Raw genomic sequence first — 10,516 nt, forward strand, 5'->3', positions numbered from 1 at the left:
ATAAAAAGCCTATATATATATATATATATATATATATATATATATATATATATAAAGGTAACTTACAACTTGCAGTTCAGGATTGGTGATGTTGACAGACACAAACTCCATGAACTTGGCAAAACCTTCGTTCAGCCACAGATCATTCCACCACTGCATGGTCACCAGGTTTCCAAACCACTGACAAGAACATTAAAAGAATTAATAATTCATTAACTAACCACAGCAACGTGTTACTGGAATACATCCCATAATAGTTAACTGATGTCATAAGTTCACCTGATGGGCCAGTTCATGGGCGATGATCATCGTGATGCCCAGCTTGTCAGAAGCAGAAGACTTGTGGGGGTCAAAAAGAAGGCCTGATTCCCGGTAGGTGGTCAGACCCCAATTCTCCATCGCTCCAGACTGAAAGTCTGGGATGGCAGCAAGATCTACAGAGCAGATTATATAAATAGTGAACTCAGAAATCTGCCTTTAGCACTTTAAGTAATAGACGAAATGCCTAAGTGGAGCTAACCTTGTTTAGGTAGAGGGTAAGGAATGTCAAAGTAGTCATCATAGAAGTCAAGCAGTTTCACTGCAGCGTCCAGAGCAAACTCTGCCTGGTCGATCTTCTCTGGCACAGCATACACTGAAATCTGAATTCACATCAAATAAATACATTTATGGAGCATCACAAAAAGTAATAATTGATGGAGGTGGTATCTTATAGTACAGTACATAAGGGTTTGGTTTTAATGATGTAAGACGGATCATCTTCTAACCTGGACTCCATGCTGACTCGTTTTGCTGATGGACAGAAAGTCAGAGACAATGAAGGCCACCAGGTATGTGCTCATCTTAACACTCACATCAAACTGGTCCTCAAACAGGCCGCCTGGCAGCTCTAATGTTCTCAGCTGGAGTAAAGAAAAAAAGAGTAGACTCAACAGAAGAATCAGAGTCTCCAACGGCAGATTAATAGTTCATGCACTTTATGATTTATTCAGGTTTTAGTCAGAAAACAGCAGGATTGATCAATGGTGGTTCTATGGATATTATAACAACACCTTAGGCATGTTTGAGAGGGCAATATGCTTTGCTTCTCTGCGAATCCGCACGGAAAAGTTGGCTTTGAAGGCAGGTTCATCAAAACAGGGAAAAGCTGCCCGGGCACTAGTCGGCTCAAACTGTGTGGAAGCCACAACCCTGAGAACGTGATTGGCACAACATCAGATTGTTACTTCTAAAAAATGATAAATCACTTTCCGAGCCACTCAGAGATATTGGCTGTGCTTACATAAGGGTTCTCACCTGAGGTCTCCCTTGCTGGTCCGATACGTGCTTTTGTAAAATCCATGAAAGCTCTCAGAGAGGCTGGCGGCAAACTCCAGTTGAATTGAATATACATGGTCTCTCTTCAGCAGTGCATGCTCAGATATAAGTGCAATCTGCTGGAAGTATGGGTACTCCAGCACCTTTAGGGCCTGTATCTGACCTATGTCTGAATCTAGCAACCTTGCATTGGAGATATGAAGATCCTTGCTGTGCAATATGATATTCTTGGTGTTTTCGTGGACCTCAATTTGGATCTGCACCATTCCGGTAAAGTCTAAACTTGTGAGGTTGGGGTGGATAAGGAGATGGTAATGAAGAGGAGATGCTGTGTCTGGAAGTCTTATTTTGTTCCATGGGAATGGTTCTCCATTGGTTGATGTGGGGAATGAAGTGGTCTCTGGAGTGACTGCAGCCCAGAGGTGAATGGGCAAAACTATGAGATTCACAAGCAGAGCAAAGCTAGTCATAGATGCACAGTACTACATTGTAGGGGAAAAGGGGGAACAATTTATTATAAGCTCCGATAATACAACACAAGCTCATAAAAAGATCCGACTCAAAAGGGCACGGCGAATGCATTGGACTCTTAGCATTTGTAGTTGGAAATAATCTTTTGCCCAAACTTAATGAAAATTCTACATTCGGTTATGCACAACACCAACGTCTTGTACTGTGATGTAAACCGAAACGGCACTGTGTGTGCGTGCGTGCAATACGCTCAACCAAACGTCATCTGTACCGTATTGTCACGTGCCAGAGATGAAATGCAAGTTTATTTTCATATCACAGAATACTCACAATTACGAACTATGCTTTTCAGTTAAAATCCTCGATGTGTTCAAAAATGAATCCAGGTTTGGTTCAGCTGAGCGTTCAAATCAAAGAATGTGAAAGTGAAAATACAATTCTTCAACATTTGCATCATGGGAAGTTGTTTTTTAAAATTAAAGGCGCTGCTCTAACAGATTAGCTGTAGGACAATTTAACACTATAAAATAAATACAATCAGTATGTAAAGTTGCATTTAAAGTGAAGTAACCATGTAGACGCATGTTGCCAGATCCTCCACAGTTCCCCAGTCTGTGGAAATGAACCTGAACCTTCAAATACCACCAGAAAGACTGTACTGTACACTGTAATATTGTACTTGAATGAATGAATGAATGAATAAGCATAACTCAAGGGAAATTCTGTTTTGGTAAAAAAAAAAAAAAAAAAAAATTTTGTTAGAAAAAAAAATTATGTTGTTAGTTGTCATTGGTTGTGTATAGGCTAGTCCTAATACATTTTTGGACACATTGTAATTGCAAACATGAAAAGCTGCAGAATGGGACAAAGTCTTTAAATTTCTTTCAGTGATGGTGGAAAATATGCCTTTTTGTGGCGGTCATAACATGTGACAGTCAATGCTTATAAACTCAGTGTGCATTCATGTAGATGTATGACTAGAACATGTAGTTTTATAGTCAACCCGGAGATAACATTTAACTGAAATCATTAATGAGTAAACTTTATGGTTTAGTTGAATCTCTCTTATCAGGAATAGGAATTTTGGTGAGCAGTACAATGACAAAAAACTGACCTTCATCCATATGATCTTGACACTTAAGATTTTTTTCACACCCTCCTACCCACCACTCTCATCATAGGCTATATTAGAGGAGGACAGGGCTGGTTGGACACATTCAGGAGGTGCCTTTGACAAACTAACATTATGCTTAAGGAGGTGTTGTTGGGTGTCCTCACAGGAGCAGTGGCTTTGACTATAGGCATTCTGCTGGGACACTTCGCCATTGACAAGGGCAGTTCAGTGCCAGAGTGGGTCCGGGATGCATCTCGTGATGTGGACGAAAGTATCATTGAGAAATTCCTTGCAGAACTGGATACCAATCAACTTAAAGAGAACCTCAGGTGAAGTATTTATATGGAGGAACGCACACGAGTATGAGATTCAATTTGTAGAACACCTAAGAACATTTCACTTGGTATGAGGTTGTTTGTTCCAGCTGAGTTGAGAATTTACTTGGTCTCCTTTATCCAAAGGGAGCTGACTAAGGTTCCCCACATGGCCACCACCTCTGGAGATGAAGCAACCGTAGATTTTATGCTGAAGAGATGGCAGGACCCCAACACAGGCTTGGACAGTGCATGGAGGGAAGACTACAAGGTGTATCTGTCATTCCCAAACAAAACAAGCCCCAACAAAGTCTCTGTTGGTAAGACAGGATATCTAGTCACATGGTTTCAAAACAACTCTGTGGACTTCTAGTTTGTGAAATTTTGCTGATTTGCTTGTAGCACCCTGAATGCAGTCAAAATCATATATTATACAAAAATATGTTAAATGATGTATAAGAAAATTAAGAATGAAAAACTGTTTCATTTAGTTGATCCAGCAAACACAGTGCAGTTTACGGCAAGAGAGCGAGAGAAGGTATACAAACCAGACCAGGAGGACCCAGAGGTGGTCCAGCCATTCGCGGCATATTCCCCCGCAGGAAACGTCAAGGTGTCCTTTACAACCTTAATATACTTCACAGCTCATGAATGCTTATATATTATTCTCCAAATAAACATTGTTTATTGTTTAAATTCGATCAAAAGTAAGAGTAAGGACATTTTTAATGAAAGATTTAAATTTCAAGACTTCAGTGTTGTTCTTTTGATAATAATAATAATAAATGTTTCTGGAGCACAAAATCAGTATATTACACTGATTTCTGAAGGATCAGTGACACTGAAGACTCAAACAATGGCTGCTGAAAATTCAGCTGTGCCATCACATGAAAGAGAAAACAGTTAATTAAATTGTAATAATATTTCATAATATTACATATATTTTAATCAAATAAACATACCTTTGGTGAGAACAAGACTTCTTTCAAAAACATTACAAATCTTACTGACACCACACTTTTGAATGTCAATGTACATTAAATAAATAAATTCTTATGTTAAATATTTATAAAAAATATTTTATATTACATTAATAATTACCTTTCCTCATCTCTAATATCAGTTTTTCTATTTAAAAAAATGTAAACGCCTTCTGTGATGGAGGTGTTATCATGACAGAAAATCTGTTATCTTATGACATTGTAATGACACAGACGTAAGTTATGACATAACTGAGCAAGAGATGAAAACAAATGTCTTTATTACACTTGATTGTTCTAGAAAGAAAACAGAGCGTGTGATGACCTTTGGGGCTATCAGACCATATGACACCATAGTAAACTCATCTACTGATAGCGATTTGTTTTTTCTTTCACTGATGATTCATGATTGACTTTATAATCAAGGGTTCATTGTTAGCATATCTTGCTATCACTAACTTTATCAAATGCTGATAAAATTTGTCATTATTATATAGACATTATAAAAGTGATATTTATGCCTGAATCAAATTGTGATATAGTCCAATATAGTGACTCATCTGTTTTACATGCAGGGAAAACTTGTCTATGCGAACCAAGGTAAAATGAGTGACTATGAGCTGTTAAACAGAACGCTGGATCTGAGGGGAACCATCGCCATCACCAGATACGGAGGAGAAGGGAGATCTAAAAAAGTGAGAAAACACTAGTTAAATCTCTCAAAACCTTTCAGGACAAAATTCAGAATTACCTTTCAGTTCAGATCTCTGACAAGATCTAGATAGCATACTAGTTTTATTGCCTTGAATGTGTAAAAACTGTTTTAACTCTCCTGTGGCATGAATATAACAGGCTATAAATGCAGCCAAGTTTGGAATCGTTGGGGTGCTGGTCTATACTGAGCCGTATGACATGAACGATGGCCTGGTGTCAGAAAGTGAAACCTACCCTCACTCCTGGTATCTCCCACCTTCTGGCGTCGAGCGAGGCTCATACAACACTGACTTTGGAGACTTGTTAACACCTTACTTAGCTGCAAAGGGTAACTGGGTTTTTTGACATCGAAACACATAAGGTAAATGGCATATGGTACAACATATGTAAATGTTTTCATTTGTAGATGATACCTACAGAATACCAAAAGAAGACATAACAGGTATTCCGCCAATTCCAGCACAGCCAATAGGGTTTGAGGATGCTGAAGGATTAATCTGGTGAGTGTAACCGTTTAAATATAGGCCTACACTCTAAAAAATGCTGGGTTAAAAAGGGACAACCCCAGCTATTGGGTTGTTTTGACCCAGCAGTTGGGTTCAAAACAACCCAACCGCTGGGTCAAAACAACCCAATAGCTGGGGTTGTCCCTTTTTAACCCAGCATTTTTTAGAGTGTACGATGTTTCCTTCTAATTCTTGACTGAATTATGTGTGACAGTGAGCTCGATGGGGACGATGCCCCTGATGAATGGCAAGGCTCACTTAACTGCATATACAAACTTGGAGGGCCAGGGTTCAAAGCCACATCTACCTTCAGCAACAGGTAACTGCTGCATATTTGTGCCCAATCTTGTAATGTCCGAACATGTATGGTTGTATGTTGAAAGGTTATAATGTTGGTCAGAATTAAAAGAATGTTTTGTCTGTCAGCAATGTGCACTTGGACATTTATAACACTGAGAGGCTGGAATATTCAGCAAATGTTATGGGAATAATCCGAGGCAGTGTGGAGCCAGGTAAGTTGAATTTGTCATAACGTTAACAAGCAAAAATACATGTTGTCCCAATATACACAGTTCCCAAAAAGTATTTATACACTTAAGTCACACTTGAAATGTCTAAAATGTTTCTTGAGCACCAGATGTGCATATTAGAATGATTTCTTGAGGATCACAGAAATAAAACACATTGTAAAATATAAAAACTGTAACAAAATGTTTACAATATAACTGTTTTTACTGTATTTTTGATCTAATAAATACAGCCTTAGTGAAGCAATTGTTATAGTTACATTTTGTTAGATATAACCAAATACATCTTGAGGAACTTATAAATTGCATTTGCATACCGTATTTTTGTATGCGTGTTGTTCAGACAGGTACGTGATTTATGGGAACCACAGGGACAGCTGGGTGCACGGAGCCATTGACCCCAGCAGCGGCACAGCAGTGATGCTGGAGATCACCAGAGTGCTGGGGAAGATGGTGAAGGAAGGTCAGGCCTAATGACATCCACAGAAAAACTGCTTTTGCCATTAGATGTGACTGTAGGGCTGGTTGTAATGACCAAAATGAAGTAATTTGCTATGAGTATTATGGAAGTAACATTGTGTTCTTAAAACTATCAGTGCTGGGTGGCAATAAAGAAAAACAATATAACAATGCATCAAATTCTAGTCAGTTACTATCTGAAAGAATAACAAAAATCAAATCATATTCATTTCGTATCTCTACCTGAAAGGGAAATGGCGACCTCGGAGGTCCATTATCTTTGGCAGTTGGGGAGCTGAAGAATTTGGCCTTATTGGATCTGCGGAATACACAGAGGTTTGTTGATAAAGACATCAGTAGCATTACTAAAAAACTGGAATTGGCTCATAAAACACTGTATAGCTTTTCAAAGAAATGTTCGTTCTCAGGAGTACTTCAGTAAGCTGAGTGAACGCACTGTGGCGTACATCAACGTGGACATCTCAGTGTTTGGTACCACTTGATGCTTTTCCTCTTTTCATCAGAATATGATTTTCATCATGTTTTCTACTTGCTGAAATGTCTGTCCACCACAGCTAATGCGACTCTCAGGGCTTCTGCTTCTCCGGCAGCACAGAGCGTGATATTCACAGCCTCCAAACAGGTGAGGAACAAATCCTCCATCTGTTACCGGGTCTGAGATGTGACTTTCATAATGCTTTGATGAGTCATGTGCTTTCAGGTAAATGCACCTGGAACAACCACAACAGTCTATGAGAACTGGAAGCAATATTCCAACAGAACCAGTCCGAATTATGGGATTATACCAAAGTATGCTCGCAATATACCTCATGGTTTGATGCTATATTTTAACACAAGGTGATTATTCTCAAGAATGTTCATTGTATTTTCAGTGTGGGCTTCTTGACAGGAGCAGGAAGCGATTATGCAGCTTTTATGCACTACCTTGGAATAACGTCTATGGACATTTCCTATTATTATGACCGGGTATGTGGTCAGCAGCGCTGATGCAATCAAGCACTTGGCATTAAAAAAAGTTGGTTAATATGAAAAACACATACTCAATCCCTTTGCAGAGCAAAACAAGAGCGCGAATCTACCCAGCCTACCACACGGCTTATGACACCTTTGACTACGCATCTACATACATTGATCCAGGTGAACTGAATACCGAGCTTCTCAAATGAGACAACACTATAATCCCTCTTTTAATATTTATCTGCCAGTTCTTGTCTGTTCTATTTGAAATTCAAATGACTTTCCATTATGCAGGTTTCACAAGTCACCAGGCAGTAGCCAGGACAGCAGGGAACGTGCTGCTGCGATTGGCTGACAGTCTTCTGTTGCCTTTCAACTGCAGTGACTACACAGAAAGTCTAGAGCAGTACCTCAGTCAGGCGGTAACAGCCTTTGAGGAAAAACTTGCGGCTAAAGGAATCTCTATGGGTGAGCTAACAAGATTTTCCAGACTGCTTTGGATGAGGGAAATGTTAATCATAATACCATAAGTGAATTTTGCCATTCTAAATGTTTGTACAAGGTGAGAGAGATGGAAGTACATAAGTGTCAATGAGAATAAGCACTTTTTCATATCCCAGAATCCTTGAAGAAAGCTGTGCAGATATTCCGTGACACAGCCACCAAACTGGACCGTGTGATCAGGGATTCAGATCTTGCAAAAGAAACGTAAGTTATTACTGTAGAGCCTTTTTTAATGAAACAGCTAATTGAACCTTTAGAAAATATATAAGAGCTTTTATGGCTTACATGATATTACTACGGAGAATATGGAGCGCATGAGAGACCAAAACTGAGCAAACATTTACAATTTGGTGCTAATATTTATATGGTCAGAAAGTAAGATGGAAGTCTGATAGCGTGTAATGTAAATCAACAATGTTTTAACCCTACAGCAGACTAACAAAATATGTCAGTTGCCTCTCAATTATGTCTTAGTAAGATTATTTTGAAATGCTTAGTTTTATATTCAAAGCTCTAGTTTTAATTGTTGTGTGCAAAACAACAATGTTTTAATCCTACAGCAGACTAACATAAAATATGTCAGTTGCCTCTCAATTATGTCTTAGTAAGATTATTTTGAAATGCTTAGTTTTATATTCAAAGCTCTAGTTTTAATTGTTGTGTGCAAAACATAATGCACAGCAATATAATGATGATATTCAAACATTCTTCAAAATCCTGATTTCCTTATTTCATATTCACCTTTTAACATGATTTTTCAAAAAAATACTAAAAGGCCCTTTACTTGCTAAAAAGTAGAAGCTATAAAAAGGCATGTAGAATAGTGTGTACAAAAGGTCTTTTAGGAAAGTTTGCTCATGTTGGCAATTTAGATGCCTGAGATATCTGTGAATCAAATATTCTACAGTAGGTTTTAGAGGGTTAAAGTGATGTAAAAACCACCTGCTGTGGTGTCATAATGGAAGGAACAAAACTTCTGTCTTCACAACAGGCCCCTGAAGGCTCGCCAAATTAATGACCAGCTCATGCTGCTGGACAGGGCTTTCCTTGACCCGTTAGCATTCCCAGAACAATATGGATTCAGGTATGAAGCAGCATTATTGAAACGTCCTGCTACTAATGACCGGTCCCTTATGAATATTAATCAGCATCCCCATTTGTTCATGCGATGTCACACCTGTTTGCAATCACTTGTAACGCTGTCTGGCACCACACAGGCATGTGATATGGGCGTCGAGGTCATCAAGCGTGCCCACCTTCCCCGGCCTAGCAGATGCAGTAGAGAAGGCTGAGAGCACCGGCCTGAAGGAAGACTGGGATCAGGCTCACAAACACATATCCATCGTCACACAGGCCATCGCAGGAGCTGCACACACACTGGATGATGTGATTTAATGCACAAAGGAAAAAAATATTTTACTGTTTTCGCCAAATAAAATTCTTGAAATGAATATTTCTGCTAACAGCCAGAGGGCGTATCAAAGTTGAAATCATGTACAAATGTAAAAAATTTAGAGATTTTTGGAGGAACTAAATTATTATGACTACCATTCCCAGCAGATTCCTAGCGCACTATGCAACAAAAACCTGAAAAATCATTTTGACAAGAGGTTTATAGTAAATATATAATTTGTCTGAAATAAAGATTGAAAGTGCCTTGTGTATTAAAGGGATGGTTCACCCATAAATGGAAATTTTGTCAACATTTACTCACCCTTAGGTCATCGGTATGGTTTTCTTTCTTCTGTGTAACGCGAAAGAACATTTAAAATTTTTTTTTTTAAAAACTGTTTTTTATCCATACACTGAAAGTCAATGGGGTCCAAAACAAATTCACACCATTTTATTTTTTTGGTGCATGATCCCTTCAACCCTAGTGAAAAATAAATATACTAAAATGTATTTGAAATAAGCTTATTTCATGCTAAGTACAGTATACTACAAATACATTTACACATTTATGTGCTTAATAAAAATACTTTTAGTATACTAAATGAGTATACCTTAAGTCTGCTAAATTGGAACTAATTTTGTGCTTAATACACTTTAATTTTGTAGTAGTGCTGAAGTCCAACTAAAATAAATGAAATAAATGCATTCTAATGTACACTAGTCAACATTTGAAGTGGATCAAAACCTTTCATCAAAGTTGTCCTAAAACTAAAATGTGTTCTTGTCTTAGAACAACTTTGATGAACTTTTTTTGATCCACTTCAAATGTTGACTACTGTATTTTAAATATATTACTAGGGAAGTTAGGGGGGGAAATGAAAAGAAACAGACAGAATATGCTCTTTTCAGGCATGATTTATTGAAAACACACCAAAGTGATATTCTACAAACCTGTATTTATCTTTAACAAGAGCAATGCTCTCTTCTGGGTATTAGTAAAATGAACAATACATTCGGTCACTGTGGCATTGTTCTTGAGCGCTAGGAAAGCATTAACAACTATATAATCAAATCCTTTTAATGTGTCTATCTTTTAAAAGTTTATTATACAATGTAATACAAGGCAAAACCCAACACCAGTCTAGACTACATTGAGAACACAGAGTGAGTGAAAGTGGGAGGAGCCAGAGAGAGGAGATGTGTGTGTGTGTCATAGAGACAGAGAGAGAAAGAGACTGAG

The 10,516-nt window shown here is 38.2% G+C and overlaps 2 protein-coding genes across 2 annotated transcripts in view; one reads left to right on the forward strand and one right to left on the reverse strand.

Annotated features, from left to right (window-relative positions):
* The window catches only part of LOC107673365 (endoplasmic reticulum aminopeptidase 1-like), a 7,638-nt gene extending 5,840 nt beyond the window's left edge, over window positions 1-1,798 (reverse strand). The window contains 6 exon segments of the mRNA XM_016466916.1: window positions 67-180; window positions 280-434; window positions 521-641; window positions 768-902; window positions 1,053-1,191; window positions 1,297-1,798. Of these exon segments, the coding sequence (XP_016322402.1) occupies window positions 67-180; window positions 280-434; window positions 521-641; window positions 768-902; window positions 1,053-1,191; window positions 1,297-1,787 (1,155 nt within the window). The 5' untranslated portion in view covers window positions 1,788-1,798.
* A 1,236-nt stretch (window positions 1,799-3,034) lies between these two features.
* Window positions 3,035-9,552, forward strand: naaladl1 (N-acetylated alpha-linked acidic dipeptidase like 1). Its single transcript, XM_016466915.1, has 19 exons — window positions 3,035-3,231; window positions 3,364-3,536; window positions 3,708-3,829; window positions 4,772-4,891; window positions 5,049-5,238; window positions 5,317-5,410; window positions 5,631-5,735; window positions 5,843-5,928; window positions 6,287-6,406; window positions 6,653-6,738; window positions 6,831-6,894; window positions 6,978-7,045; window positions 7,124-7,212; window positions 7,296-7,389; window positions 7,479-7,560; window positions 7,675-7,848; window positions 8,001-8,088; window positions 8,876-8,968; window positions 9,102-9,552. The coding sequence occupies exons 1-19, from the start codon at window positions 3,035-3,037 to the stop codon at window positions 9,277-9,279; spliced, it is 2,223 nt and encodes a 740-aa protein (XP_016322401.1). The 3' UTR covers window positions 9,280-9,552.
* Window positions 9,553-10,516: the final 964 nt, after the last annotated feature.

The sequence above is a fragment of the Sinocyclocheilus anshuiensis genome, unplaced genomic scaffold (genome assembly GCF_001515605.1).
Source record: "Sinocyclocheilus anshuiensis isolate Anshui unplaced genomic scaffold, SAMN03320099.WGS_v1.1 scaffold508, whole genome shotgun sequence".
Lineage (NCBI taxonomy): Eukaryota > Metazoa > Chordata > Actinopteri > Cypriniformes > Cyprinidae > Sinocyclocheilus > Sinocyclocheilus anshuiensis.